The sequence below is a fragment of the Uloborus diversus genome, chromosome 5, assembly GCF_026930045.1.
Source record: "Uloborus diversus isolate 005 chromosome 5, Udiv.v.3.1, whole genome shotgun sequence".
Taxonomy (NCBI): domain Eukaryota; kingdom Metazoa; phylum Arthropoda; class Arachnida; order Araneae; family Uloboridae; genus Uloborus; species Uloborus diversus.
Window position 1 is genome coordinate 162,240,973 of NC_072735.1, and position 15,964 is coordinate 162,256,936.

Consider the following 15,964-nt stretch of genomic DNA (forward strand, 5'->3'; position numbering starts at 1 on the left):
AAGAAAAAACTTTGTCTAATATGCCTGACTACGTTGCACTTCTTCAAAGACTGATTAGCTCGCTAAGTCCATCTACTCCTGTTCGGCATGGTCAACAACGGATTTATATCCCTAAAGATCTGCAAAACTGTACACATGTTTTTGTGCGCTTGGATGCTGTAAAAAAGTCATTGCAGCCGCCATACGAAGGGCCTTATGAGGTCCTAAAGAGAATGGACAAGAACTTTTTGATTTCGGTGAACGACAAGGAAAAGATCGTTCACATCGATCGCTTAAAACCAGCATTTTTAATTGCTGGAGATTCCAATCCAAGGACTCCTGGAGTTACAACAAGGTTTGGCCGCAAAGTACGTTTTCGTCTCCCAATGGTCTTGTGAGACTGGTGAGGGAGTCTGTGGCAACGGCCTAAACTCAGAGAAACAGCGCATGCAAATCTGGCAAAGTTTATTTAAAAGGCTCCAGCTGAGTTGGCTAGCGCGCGGTATCTGGATTGATGTGTTGTGTGTAAATGTTAGATTATTCCGAGATGGAACTGATTAATTTATATTTATTTCTTTTAATGGTAATGTGTTTTGTTGCAATTTACAATAAATGTTCGCTTTTAACAACTGGATTACCCGTCTCTACACTAATCCAGTGTTAATAAATAACAAAAATAAAGAGAAACAATTTTTTCTCCCTTTCTAATGGGACTGCGTTAGGCTATTTAGACTTTTGCAGATCTAGTCCAATCCCCTGGTATGGATTCCAACCTTTCATGTGCCACTATTAAGGCATGGATATCAATGGCACAGATAGTTTGGAAGCGCACGAGGCACCTGCGCTCTCTTTGATGTGAGAATGCACTAGGCATGATTTTGCAGAGGGTACTCAAAGTCAAACGAATGTCCAAGGGACCTTTTACTTGTTGCAGAACCATATGACAAAGGCTAGGTGCTGCAGATTTTCTGAATCTGAAAAATAAACCGACTGGACATCACGGGTCAGAACCCTGGACCACGGCGCAGAAGGTCATCACCTTACCACTATGCCATGCAGTCAATATAGAAACAAAAAATAACTAATAAAATAAGAAACAAAATATGTAGAATAAAGGCAGCATCTAAGAGCAGTACGAAATCAGTGATCGGATTGAAATGCTCGAGTGGGCGTAGCAAAATGGAATATTGTCCAAGGCAGATACTAAAATTTATAGAAAAAAGAGCAAGCATTATATTCTGCAAACATTTACAATTAAAATTTATAAGTCAAATTTTAAACTTTGAGAATAATGAAGTTTGTAATGCTTCAATGGAATAAATCTTTATTTTAATGTCCCCAAAGTTGATAAAAATTATTTATGTAAAATTATGCAAAAAAAAAAGGATAGAAAATATGGAATTTTTATGTTAAAAATGGATTTTTGTTACAAACAAAAATTAATTATGAAAAATTATGAAAATACCTTTGCTTAAAAAATAAAAGGAAATAAAACAACGTTAAAAGCACAGTGCAGGAACACTGCAGACATGTGTTTTGGCATTGCAAGGAATTCCTTTTTCAATGCACAACATGGGAGCTCGTGGATTTAAAGGCATCCGACAAAAGTCAGATTTTTTTGTCGAATATCTTAACATTCTTTAGCTCACATGTTATGCACTGAAAAAGACGTTCCTTGTCCACACATGTCTGCAGTGTTCCTGCACATTTGTTGTATTAAAATTATTTATGTTTTGCGGACTAAAACTATAATTGATTGGTATAAATTTGTTTTAATTCCAACTTGATTAATCATACCTTTTATTTATTTATTTTTAATTTTTAAAATAATTTTTTTTGTAAAATTTTTGACACAAACAAAATTGTTTATATAATGCGTAAATTGAATTTCAGCAGGAATTTAGTTTTAAAAAGTATTATATGGACAAGGAGGTCTATACTACTATTCCAATAAGTTCAAAATTCATCACATATGTGTCGGTGGTTCTTGATAAAACATAATTGGTACTTGGTAACTCGGCTGAGTTGTGAAAGGCCGAGTACTCGGTAACTCGGTACTCGGCCGAGTAGTAAAAGGCCAAGTACTCGGTACTCGGCTACTCGGCGAAAGTGCTACTCGGTACGTCTCTAGTCAAAAGAAATGCCTTCACTGTAGAAAGATTGGGGCTGATTCCTAAGGAAGTTCTGCATAGCTTCCTTCACTTAATCGTCCGAATGGAAACGTTTCCCTGTCAGGCTCTCTTAAGTGGCCCAAAGATGTGGCAGTCACAGGTTGACAAGGGCAATTCCATGGTGTCGGACGTAAAAAATGAAGAAAAATTTCTCAGTTTTAATTCCATTTAACAAATATAAACTGCTCCAAAATGATCAAATTTATTTACAAGATACTTACTACATCCCACCGAATAAAAAATCATGTTAGTTTTTCAAAATAGATCCCTAAAGTATAAATTAAAAAAATTTAAAGAGTTGGTGTCGGACGTAAACACACAAATTGTAAAATTGATGGTTCACTTAAAAATTATTAAAAGTCTGTGAATTGGCTTACATTCTAATTTTAAAAACAGCATAATTCTAAAGTATACTTATGATTGAAGCATATTTAACAGTTTTCAAATAATATTATAAAGAATATAATTATTTGGAAAGAATTTTTAGCTTGGTGTCGGACGTAAATTGTTCATATTGGACGTAAACTATTGCTCTTAAATGTAAATACATAACAATGATTACAGTTATAAATATGTAAATTGTAGGTTACATATACTGAAACAACATTTACCAAGTAAATTCAAAAGTAGGGTTGATTGGGGGAAGTGGGACACTGGGGTAAGTGGGTCCACCCCAAAAACTGAAATATCCATATGGTTTTTATACTTTTTTTAATTGATCATGTCATGGTTCATCCCAGTGATTAGTTTTGCATATATTTGGATTAAGTGGAATTTTTTTTCTAGGTCAGAGAACTTAGTCAAAAGAAAAAAAAAAAAATCTGAAAAATATTTTTTGGCGAGTTTAAGCAGCATTTTTTAAAGAAGTGTTTCCCGGTTAGCATTTATTTTTTATGAACATTAAACATTCATGTACAATTAACTTAAAGTGCATATTGCACTCAGAATTTTTGAGTAAAATATTATTAAAAACTTTTAGAGGAGGGGCCCCACTTACCCCGTAAAATTTCGCTATGTTCCCACATTATGGGGTAAGTGGTTCCCCCATAACAGTGTGGATTTGAAAATCAAAAGCAACTCTGATGAAATATTTATGTTAGTGAAATACAAGACAACTATGATGACTTAGTAAGAAATGATATTTCAGCAGCAAAAGCTGGTGATTAGTTATTTGTGAAACTTACCTGAAGGAAAAACCATCAAGATTTATATGGGTTGAATGTTGATAATGGTTCTTCCTTAGCCAACGTTACATAGACGCAGTCATTTAGTGTTTCCAATTTCTTTTTCCAATTATAGTTTTGGCAAATTTGCCAAAATTGATCTTAATCATCTGTATTACATTCATTCAACACACCTTTTTTCAAAAGGGGTCCTACTTACCCCATAGATCTCAAAATAGAATAGATGTGCCTTCTCCCCAGTTTTCTCCTCAGAGCGCGCGTCAACATCCCCAGTTGGACATCACGTGATCAAGGGACTCCCCTCACAAGAAACTTTCCCTTATCGAAGAGAATCACTTTGCGCCGCGATCATTTGCACAATTAAGGGAAACTAAAGCATTTAACCCATGGGTTAAATGCTTTAAGCATGGGTTAAACCCCCCTTTAAGCATGGGTTAAATTAAAGCATTTTACCCATTATTAAAGAAAAATGGAACACTCTGTCCCTCACGTAACACCTCATATTTTTCACTAAAAGTAATAATTAAAAAAGATAACTTTTTTTTTTCATTAAGAAATCGCGAATGTATTTGTTGTACTTTTGCAAAAAATGTTCTTTGTTACCTTTTTAAGTTATTACTTTTTAATGAAATGCGGGACAAAATGACAGCTTTTTCATGGAATGGTCCATTAGATATTTTCCCATCATAACTTTTGAAGCAGGCGCACAAGCTATTTAAACTTTTTTTCAAGTGCTTTAAATACTGAGTAGAAAAAGACGTCTTCAAAAATCTTAAACAAAAATTGACCTTATAAATTTTCTTTTATATCAATCAAATTTTTCAAATATAGATAAATAGTTTCAATGCGTGCTTTTTCCCACAACTTTTGAAGCCAGTGCAACAATTTAACATAAAACCCTATCTAAAACCATAAACCAATTAGAAATACAAATGTAAATAGTATCGAATATCAACTCAATTAAATAATATTCTAATATTCGCATGCGTTTCGCACCAACACTATATAAGCCAAACCAATAACTTTGGTTTGTTCCCAATTTTTAAGCAACTTCAGTGTTTTTTTTAAGTACTCAGAAAATAAATTATTTGCAATTATAAACTACATGAATGGTCATTTGACTTCCACCCCCTCCCCAATTTTTCTTTTCTTCTTTTTTTTTTTTCGTCCCACAGACTGATAATTTTGACAATTTAAACTCTAGGGTGAAGAAAACTAGTGATTATTGTCCCTTAACAATATTATTTTTGTTATTTTCCTACTTATTGGTCTTTGAATTATTTTCATTGTTTGAATTGACTGCGCGATACATTCTAACGCTTAAATATTTAGTAACGATTAATTTTATAAACTTTTTAACGAGAAAATCTGCTGCTTCTGTTTCCAACATATGCTTGTTTAAACTTAGAAAAACGGAATTCGAAATTTTTCGCATAACTCTTGTGGTCTCATGAGTAACATTATATTTTTGTGTTTTACTCCCAAAACTTTTTCACATTCTCGCTCAGTTGTTCTTCACAAATGTACATATTTCAATGACTGCAATCTTGCAATAAGTTATCATACTTGAATGTGTCCCAAAATTCTTAAATTTTACTAGGTCTATTTTTTGATTTGTTGTAGTGAAGACTGCCTTGCAGTCGTCGCAGTTCGCAACAGAGTGCATTTGCCGGACAAAAAATCCAGCGTAGTCAGAAACACCATTAATATACTGCGTCATGTTAATTGAGATGATTTCTGAATTTTCCAAATCGTCGTCAAAGGAAGAAAAGGCTTTCTTTCAAAGCATTTTTGTTACGCTTCAAATTTAATCTTAGCATTTGAAGGTTGTCAAAATCAGCGCAATTTGAAGAACTGGACTCTTTAATTTCCGTATGAATGAATAATCTTTTTTTCGCACTTCGAAATTATCCGACGATTATTGTTGAATCCCCCCTCACATCCTGATCGCATTGAAAAAAGTTTCAAGGTGATCCTGAGTAAGCTTATAAGTCATTACGCAGTTTAGAACTGGAATTCGGGCACCTACATACTTTTCATATGTTCCCAGCACACTTTTCATAGAAATTAGGAAACCTAAAAATCCAGTTTTTCGCGGACATACCATAACTAATTTTCCATCGCTTGTTTTCAGTGATTTAATATAATGCTCGGTATCTATAGTAAATTGCTTAAAATATTCTTAATTTCGACTCTGCATGGGGACTTTTTTTGCCTTTAGCAGAAAGAAAGATTTCTGTTACTCACTATGTCTTTATTTTTTAATAAAATTCATCAAACCCTCTTTCGTTAGAAAATCTCAGATTCACACATATAGAGATTTCTCACACAAGTATAATGAAAATCTTCAGACAATCCTAGACTTTTAACGACGCTTCGCATTGTTCACTGCTGCCCGAGAAGAGGGAGTCCACACGATGTCCCTTGATCACGTGATTCTCGGAAGAATCATGATGACCCCACTTTCTCCGGGCGAAATACGCTGCGCTGTAGGAAGAAAGGCCTATCTATCCCTTTTAAAGATCTATGACTTACCCCTATCAAACCTAAATGTATATACAATAAATTCACTAAATTGTTTTTTATGCATGTTTCACTTTAACTTTGAAATTAAAGGCAAAAAAAAGGAGAAACACAGTTGAAAACATTTGTTGTTTAAAGGAATATAACAGTGTCGGACGTAAATGGTGTCCGACGTAAAAAATTTTTTACGTCCGACAACTAGATTTTAGTAAAAAATATTTACTTGTTACAAAATGAAAATAGGTTACATCAAAGAGATTGAAATTCCTACTTTGTACCCAAAAATATATGTATGTAGCTTTAAAATTATTGGTTCAGCATAATTAACTGCACATTTTGGTGTCGGACGTAAAAAACTTAATGTACCCCAGAGGAATTCTTTTACAAATCAAAATGAATTATATTTTGACACAGTTTTTCAACATCAACAGCAACACATTGTATCTTTAATAGGTTATTCATCTCAATTCATAATATTAGTATGTATATTTTGGAAAAAAAAAGAATTTCTTCGAGAGTCCCCAGATATGGTTTGAAAATACTCAAGATGTTGACCTTAGTTTAACCTCCTATAACTTATTTATTACTGAAGTGATCAAATTTTAGACAGGCATTTCGAAATATACAACTCTTTAACTTTAAAATGACACCTTATTTGTTTAGAAATTTTAATTTTCAAAATTTGATCATCTGGTTGACCTTATCATGGAATTGCCCACAAGTTCATATTATACAGGGGTGCTCCAAAACTTCCCAATGGAAAATTTGTTTAGGGTCTTCTGTGTTTTCTGGGATGATCTTTGTGGATGACAGTGTGAACCATTCCTTTACTCAGGATGAATTCATCACTGATTTCACGGGTTTAATCTATCGATTAGCTCGGATCATTTCATTAACGAAGGCAATGGAATCATTATTGATCGTGATTTTTGCTTGGCCTGGTATTGGCAAATCTGATGTTTATTTGCCGCCCTTAACCGTACAACCGCGTTTTCCAATCTGGATGCATCCATGGATAGCACAACTTTCCTTTTTTACAATTTCCTCTACTGCAAACAGGTTTAATCACTGAACGGCATTTGAGATGCATACCTCATACCACTCTTTATATACTTGTGTGCAGTGAAGCTCTAATTAAATCATTCATTCTGATGTTATTGCACTTGTCCACTTTTCATTTGGGCAACCCTTAAAAGTTTGCTGCTGCATTATATGAAATATAATAAGCATAGTAAATTATAAAACATACAAAATTAGGGATGCCCTAGTAATACAAAAAAACAGGCAAGTTTTACAAAAACGTTTTCTATAAGTGGATCAACATACCCTGCGTTCTTGGTCTGAAGAAATGCTGTGATATTTTTTTCTATATAAAAAAAAATAAAGAAACTACAAGTATTTATTAGAGACGCAACGAGTAGCACTTTGGCCGAGTACCAAGTACTCGGCCTTTCATTACTCGGCCGAGTACCGAGTACTCGGCTTTTCACTACTCGGCCGAGTTACCAAGTACCAATTTTGTTTTAAGAAGAACCACCGACACACATGTGATGAATTTTGAACTTATTGGAATAGTTGTATGGACCTCCTTGTCCATATAATAGTTTTTAAAACTAAATTCCTGCTGAAATTTAATTACACATTATTTAAAAAATTTTGTTTATGTCAAAAATTTTACAAAAAAATTATTTTTAAAATTAAAAATAAATAAATAAAAGGTATGATTAATCAAGTTGGAATTAAAACAAATTATACCAATCTATTATAGTTCTAGTCCACTAAACATAAATAATTTTTAAAAGCAAATAAAACAAATGTGCAGGAACACTGCAGACACAGGTTTCTGCATTACAAGGAACGTCTTTTTCAGCGCATAAAATGTGAGCTAAAGAATGTAAAGACATTCTTCAGAAGAATCCGACTTTTGGTGGATGCCTTTAAATCTACGAGCTCACATTTTGTGCATTGAAAAAGGAATTACTTGGAATGCCAAAACACGTGTCTGCACTGTGCTTTTAACATTGTTTTATATCCATTTATTTTTTAAGCAAAGGTATTTTTATATTTCTTATAACTAATTTTTGTTTGTAGCAAAAATCCATTTTTAACATAAAAATTCCATATTTTCTACACTTACTTTTTTTGCACAATTTTTTATAAATAAGTTTTATTAACTTTAGGGACATTAAAATAAAGACTAATTCCATTGACGCATTACAAACTTCATTATTCTCAAAATTTAAATTTGACTTGTAAATTATTGCAGAAAATTATATATGCTTGCACTTTTTTATGAATTTTAATATCTGTCTTGGACAATATTCAATTTTTTGCAACTACTCGGTATTGGCGGAGTATCTGATCAAAATTGGGCCGAGTACCGAGTAGTTAACGAGTACTCGGTACATCTGTAGTATTTATGAACTAAAAACTTATTTTAGGTGAAGAATTCAATTTGTTACTCCATTTTCCATTAAATCAATTTATAAAAGAATAATAAAAAAAAAAGTTTCAGACTTATGAAAATTGTCTAACACTGAAAAAAATAGCAATAAATTTTTTTCCAATAGCACTGTACCAAGTGATTTTTTTTTTGGGAGGGGGGCGGGGCTTGTAAGATTGTAGGGGCCATTTGTAATCCAAAAATTAAAATAAAAAATACAAATAGTATTTAAACTATTGAGACTGACCGGTGTAACAAGCCCCAACTCTCCTCACATGTTTGAAGCAAATCATTTAGTCAAAAATTAATTTGGTGGTAGAATGGCACCACATCTATTGAGGTTTAAGAGAACATACTCATACATAATTTAGAATTATAATATAATGGCAGCTAGATCGTTTGTGATTAAAATAATGTAAAATATTTAAATATTCATCTTACTTCTTTCCTTGAATTCTTAAATAAAGAGCTGCAAGTAAACATTGTGGCATTTGAATGAATAAAAGTTGGAGAAAAACGTTCATATTTCAAGACCGAAAATGAAGTTTTGCAGATGTACTGCAGTGTTCTCATCGTTAACTTTTTCTTTCTTGAACTTATGAAATAAACCTGAGATAAAAAGATAAAATGACCATTTTTAATTTTAAAACAATTAATATAAATATTTGCCAACTGAGAACTTTTTCCTTCGGTAAACAAAAACAAACTTTGCAGTGGCTATTGCGCCGTCTGCGCTAGTGCACCGGATATTGTTTAGCGACACCGGATACTGACTCATAGCTCGAAGCGCTCCTGAAAATTTGAAGACCATCAAGAAGAAGAACACCGTGGCAACAGCTGCAGTATGTAGTCTGCATGCAAAGCAAACACACATGGTTGTGTTAATGGTATTGGGAGCGTAGTATTAACTGGTCGGAATAAATGTTTTTCGTATAGAAAAGTGTTAACAAGTTGTTGTGCGTATAGATGAACGAATAATGTTAGAGAAAAATGCAAGGAGGGGGAAATATCCCTTTATATCTTTTCACATTCGAATTTTCAGATAGTAAAATAATCAGTTGTCAAGATCAAATCATGATTGTAAAGGTTGTCACGACGACCATGCATGAAAATCAGGATTTTATCGAAGTAAAAAAGAGTACTGAAAAGTGATGCAGCGAAAACTTTTCTTCCTTTTTGTGTAAATCATCTAGTAAAAAGGAGGAATACAAATAGTATTTCTCAAGCTTCTGAAACATAGGTTGTGTTCGATGAGCGAACGGTAGCTCACCGGTCGGCTGATCACATGGATCAATCGACCGGTCGCTACCGGTTGAGCTCGTCGTTGCACAAGAAATACACCGTCAGCTCAGTCATTCCAGCCGAGGACTGCAGTTTCATGCTTATTAGCGCTCATCAGCACGACATTGCTAATTTTATATTATCTAACAGGTTGTCAGACACTTTTGGCTTTCTTAAGTGGTTTCCCATCTCCAGCTCAGTCACTTCCAATGCCGGGCTGATTAGTGCTAATAAGCATGAAAATGCAGTCCTCGGCTGAAATGACTGAGCTGGTGGTGTATTTCATGTATTTCTGCCTTAGACTTGGATATAGTAACTTACTGAAAATAGTAAGTTGGTTCGACAAGCCGTTATGTTTACACCAGTTTTGCCCATATGTAAAGGTGAATAATATGTATAATAAATCGTGAAGTTCCATTTATTCCCGTAAAAAAATCAAATAATGGAATTTTTATTAACATATCAATTTTTTTTTCAGTTATTTATTTTTTAGCTTTGAGTATGAAAAAAATAAGTTGTAAACTTGTTGAAAGGTTGTGTAAAGCAGAGATTCAGACAGCTGAACATAAACAAATACGTTTAATACGAAACATGGGGACACACATACAGCAAGACATAGAGAAAGTAGTGAAGGCCCTGATAAACAGACTGCGGCTCTTTAAATAGAATAGAGGGCAGATTTTCAGTATCCAATGATGTTTCTTAAATAGCAATAAGCTTTCTCCAAAGTCCGATGGTGGATTAAAGAAGAGATTTTGCGAACTCCGTGGAAAGCTGCAAATGTCTCTTCCAATAAGAAATAAGCACAGTTCTTTCTTTTAAACCAATGGAGAAAGCGATTACATTCAACACCCGCCCTTAAGGGGATATCACACGAGAGAAATTACAGGACATCGCAACCGCAATAGCAACCGTAACGCTATCCGGAACTGGTTTTTCCACTCATTTCCACCAACGATTGCTCCAAAATTCTCGTGTGCTATGGAAATTTGCAGTTGCTCGTATAGGGGCAAACTTTTTCCTCCGCTAGAAAAAAATTGCCTTTAATTCTGGGCAAGTTACGAAGGAACCAATCAGGGCGCTGGGATTTCGTGACGTCAGGCAGCGTCACTGTAAAATACATTTGCAATCGTGGCGACAGAAATGTGGGGATTCCTTTTTATTGTTCTATTTATTTTATGTTTCAAAAATTTTCGGTTACACTTTAAAAAACGGATGAGCGACATTGAATCTTTGGTTTTGCATCTGATTTTGAATTTAAATTGCTACTTATATGTTAGTTCACATCAGTGCAAATTTTATGCATTTCTTAATTTATATTGGTGTTTTTCGTTTCATTAGGTTTTTGAAAATTGTTTTGCACAAATGTTACAATGGGGTCGTTTCTAAAATTTTAAACGTATTTTTTTCTGAAAGAGCATGTTTAAAAACATAGGATCTGACTATTTTTTAAATAATTTGTTTTTGTTTAATATTTTTAAAAAATTACTTAAATCGTGGCGCTTTAATTGTTTACATTTCTGTCGTGTGACGTCACGAATGATGAAATGCCATTCGTGTTGACATTCACAGAGCCAAATATTTAATTCGCATCTTTACTCACGTGTATTTGTAACGTCATCAAGACCGCGCTTTGTTTGAAAAATCGGACATTTAAAAAAATTAATTAAAAAATAACGGTTGGGAAAATAAAAGTATTTTTGGGTCCAAGTTATTTTTTTTGCTTATTCTATCAATTTCAGTGATAAAAGTACTACTTTTGACTGGAGGAAGCCACCCCATTCTGATATTTGAACAATTGCAGTAAATTTTTTCCTTGAAAAAGTTACGTGAAAATTCCTTTTTAAAAATCATAGCATTGAAGCTGTACTTTTCTTTTTTCATTCAAACTGATGGGTACATACGGTATGTACCATTTGAAAATACTTAAAATGTAGGAGAATGTGAGGCTTAGAGAAAAGGTGAAATATTTACTCTACTTTTAGCTCCACCTATTTAGTAATATTTTGACTGTGTAGTAACACATGTACTCTATTCCAGTCAAGAAAAATAATCCCTCTGAAAATCAAAGAATATGATAATACAAAGAATTTTTTAAAAATGATACGCACATTGTGATATTTTGTTGAGATGTCAAAAATTATGTTTGGCATTATTAAATGATAAAGTTATTTTTATTAACATTTGAAATATTGATTGAGACGTACTAATATTCAATGCAGTGTTAATTTGCTCAGTATTAAGCTTATTTGTATTATAAATGCTTGTATAGCTTGTATAAATGCGCATCATCGTTTCATTACATTTTTTTAAAGCGTCACTTTATTTTTAAATGTCTGGAACTATTTTAATAAACTCGGCCACAGATTTTCCTGTGTGCAATATGTATCTAGTGGCGTTATATTTGTGTAAGTTAAAGTGTTAGCACATCTCCAATATATGTATGAACTCGAAGTTTAAAAAAATAATTATAAAAGGCCTATTGATCAGAGTTTGCTGGCTTTTTTTTTATTTGTCATGTTTGTTTTTAGCTATGAATTTAGGTATAATTTGTTAGAATTAAAATTTCTTCTTACCTGTCAATAAGTGACTAATAAGTCCTATCTAAAATTAAGATTTAATTTAGTAGTTATGGGAAAAAATAAGCCTAGAGAAGTCATATATTCTGTATGTCTTCTTTAAATGTAACAAGAGTATCGCTTTAAATCAAACATTCAATTAATAGTAATAAAAGTTTTCTGTTTTTCTGAAATTTTCACCATAAGTTCTACAAATTAATGTTAAAACTCAAATATGAATTTAACAGGAGGAGCTTTGGTGACTGCATGAAATAATAATTGATGCTCTAGCTCTGAAATCAATCATTGCCTTGATCATTTCCCTTTTTTTTTTTTTTTGGCCATCTTTTCACAAATCCACATACAATTAAAGCTGCAAGAGCTGCATTAAGTATTCGGTTACTAATTTCATTAATAAGTGTCGAATTAACGCGACGCAGCGTGATAACCAAATGCGGAATTGACGAAAAGCGATGAACAAGCGCAAGCACATGGATGTACACTAAAAAATGGTAGCCCCCGTTGTGAGCAAATCGAGCAACCGTCCGAGCAACTGGCAGTAACCCTGTAGGCAACTTCCCGCCCGAAAAACCAGTTCCAGATAGCGTTGACGGTTCCTATTGCGGTTGCGATGTCCCGTAATTTCTCTCGTGTGATATCCCCTTTAATCGCTTATTACTAAACAACACAATGACATAAGTTCATGCAATTTAAATTTAGGAAGAGACTTAGTAAACATATCAGCAATTTGCTTATCAGTAGAAACATATTCAGTATATATATTTTCAACATTTAAAATATTTCTAATAAACTTTAACTTAACATCAATATATTTCAATCTACCAGAACTATTTTTATTAGTTATACATTTGATTGCAGACTGATTATCTTCATATATGACAATGTTATTTACAGTAAGAAATTCACATGCAATATTTTTATAATACACTAGATCTAATAAAGACTTACCAACTGCAAGTACCTCAGCTTCAGTAGAAGAAACAGCTATTGAATTTTGTTTCTTCACGCTCCATAAAATTGGACACTTTTTATAAAAAATAACGTAACCTGAAACTGATTTGCGATCACGCGGATCTGATGCCCAATCTGAATCAACATACATAGATAAATCAACATTAGAGTCACAACACTTACTATACACAATTTTATAATCCAATGTACCTTTTAAATATCGCAGAATTCTTTTAAGTCCATTCCAAGCCGATTCTGTTGGATTCTCCTGCAATTGACTGAGACAGTTCACAGCGAACAGTATATCGGGTCGTGTTGTCATCGCAAGATACAATAAAGATCCAACTAGTTCACGGTAAGGTCCTTTGAAGCTAGTTCCTTCCTCAAAGTCAGCTGGAGTTGACCTTGCTTCTAAAGGTGTTGCACTCGGCTTGCACTCACCCATGTTAAATCTCTTCAATAGTTTAAGAATATACTCCTTTTGATCTAGCACTAATTTAGTAGAAGTAAATTCCATACGAATTCCTAAAAATTCAGAAGCTGGTTCGAGTTTGGACATCTGAAATTCATTTTGAAGAAGTTTAATCACAATCATTATTTCTGAAACATCTGATCCAGCGATAAGAATATCATCAACATATAAACAAATTATTATTTTTCTTCCATTCACAATTCTGATAAAAATACACGGTTCCGAGTTTAACTGCTTAAAATTAATTTTTAACATAAATTGCGAAAATCTGAAGAACCATTGTCTAGGAGCTTGTTTTAATCCGTATAAATTTTTATTTAATTTGCATACTCTGCCAGATGAATCGTTGAATCCTTGCGGTTGTTCCATAAAAACAATTTCTTGCAACTCACCATTCAGAAAAGCTGTTTTCACATCCATCACATAAGCCTTTAAATCCTCTTGAAGAATCGAAACAAGAACTAATCGTAAACAAGGCATCCCAATGACTGGCGAATAAGTTTCTACGTATTCCTTCTGCTGGTCTCCTCTGGCGCAAAGTCTGGCTTTGAGAGTTCCATCTCTTTTCTTCCTAAACACCCACTTACACTTTATGGGGGTCGCGTTATCAGGAGATCTACCAGTTCCCAAGTTTTGTTTATCTGGATGGAGCGCAATTCTTCCCCCATCGCGACTTTCCACTGGGCTTGTTGTTCTTCCGGTAGTTTAGAGATGTCGTAAAAGGTCAACGTCTCTTCTGACGTGTACATTGCTTCAAATCGTTCTGGTTTTTTTCTTTTTCTTTCTGATCGTCGGGGTGTATCTGCCGGAACTTCTTGCTTTACATTGGTTTCGTTTTCTCCTAACTCTTTATTTTCTTCGGTGCTGTGTTTTTCCTCGTCTGGTGAATTACTTCTATCTTGCACATATACTTTATTTTCATTGAAGCGAACATTAAGTGACACAATAACTCTGTGCGTACTTGGATCCATTAATCGATATCCCATGCTAGAATATCCAATGAAGATCATTCGTTTAGATTTCGGATCTAATTTTTGTCTGCGAGTATCAGGAATTTTGGCATAAGCATCACAACCAAATAATTTTATTTGATTTAAATCCGGTTTCTGGGAATATTTTAGTTCAAAGGGTGACATTTCATTTATGCTTGAACTAGGGATTCTGTTATGAATATATGCTGCAACTTGAATAGCATATCCCCAACAGTTCTTAGGTAAATTTGCATCATATAAAAGTGCACGGGCTTTATCAAAAAGTGATCTGTTCATCCGCTCTGAAATTCCGTTCAATTCGTGAGTATAAGGGGGGCAGGGATCTATCGTAACTCCAAGTTTATTTGCTATCACTTTAAGTTCACCTGAAACATATTCCTGGGCATTATCACAACGAATTTTTCGAACGCTTTCATTCAATTTGAGAAACTTTTTGATTTCCACGGGAACATCACTTTTCTTTTTAAGAAGACGAACTTCACAAAAACGAGAATAATCATCAACTAATGTTAAAACATACCTTTCACCCGCTTGAGTTGGTGGGTTGACCGGACCGCATAGGTCAGAATGGATTGTCATCATGGGAGCTTTTTCTCTTCTTCGGTTTCCTATTCCTATAGGGTTCGCGGACTGCTTCGCTAACACACAATTTTCACATAATTTGTCACTTGTTGGTAATCCTAGTTTGCTCAGAACATGGTTTCCGGAGTGTCCTAACCTGCGATGCCACAGTTCACCTCCATCTTTTTCTGCAACAAAGGAGTTTGAAATGAAGGGAACAAAATCACTTGCATATTGACCTTTTGAATTCAGCTTGCACAAAACAAAATTTGTACTTCCCTTTTCAATGACTGCTTCGTCATTTTTGAAGCTCACAGTGTATCCAGCTTTTTGTATCTGTTTCACTGAAATGAGGTTTCCATTTAGTTCTGGAACATATAACACATCTTTCAGTAGGATCTCCTGCACACCGTCACCTAATACACCGCGAATAGTTCCTATTCCTTTTACTTCCAGTTTACTGGCTTTTGCAGCGCATGACACAGTTCCTGAGGATGGTTTTAACTCCTCAAACCATTCCCGATGTGCACACATATGAGCTGTAGATCCGCTATCTACTATAAATGACCGATGTTCTACTTCGCCAACAACGAAAGTCACTGCAACTGCTCCATCCTTTGATGATGTATTTTTTCCTGTCTGGACTGTGCAATTCCTCTTAAAATGTCCTTTTCTTCCGCACTGGTAGCAAACTATGTTACTTCTACAAAATTTTGCAATGTGCCCTGTTTTGCGACCCTTGTTACACACTACCCGATGATTTGTAGAAAAGGCTGCACCATTCGATGACTCTGTTTTCCACGATTTGGGCTCCGAGACTCGACGATC

General features: G+C 34.1%; 1 protein-coding gene across 3 annotated transcripts in view; it reads right to left on the bottom strand.

Moving 5' to 3' along the window:
* The window catches only part of LOC129222119 (COA8 family protein CBG23705, mitochondrial-like), a 78,602-nt gene that overhangs the window by 18,989 nt on the left and 43,649 nt on the right, over positions 1–15,964 (bottom strand). Inside the window, exon 1 of one of the 3 annotated variants that reach the window (XM_054856565.1) lies at positions 8,742–9,034. The exons of the other annotated variants lie outside the window; for them this stretch is intronic. Coding sequence (XP_054712540.1) covers positions 8,742–8,873 — 132 coding nt within the window. The 5' untranslated portion in view covers positions 8,874–9,034. Of the gene's footprint in view, positions 1–8,741; positions 9,035–15,964 lie in introns of those variants that run through there. 3 annotated transcript variants of the gene reach the window in all.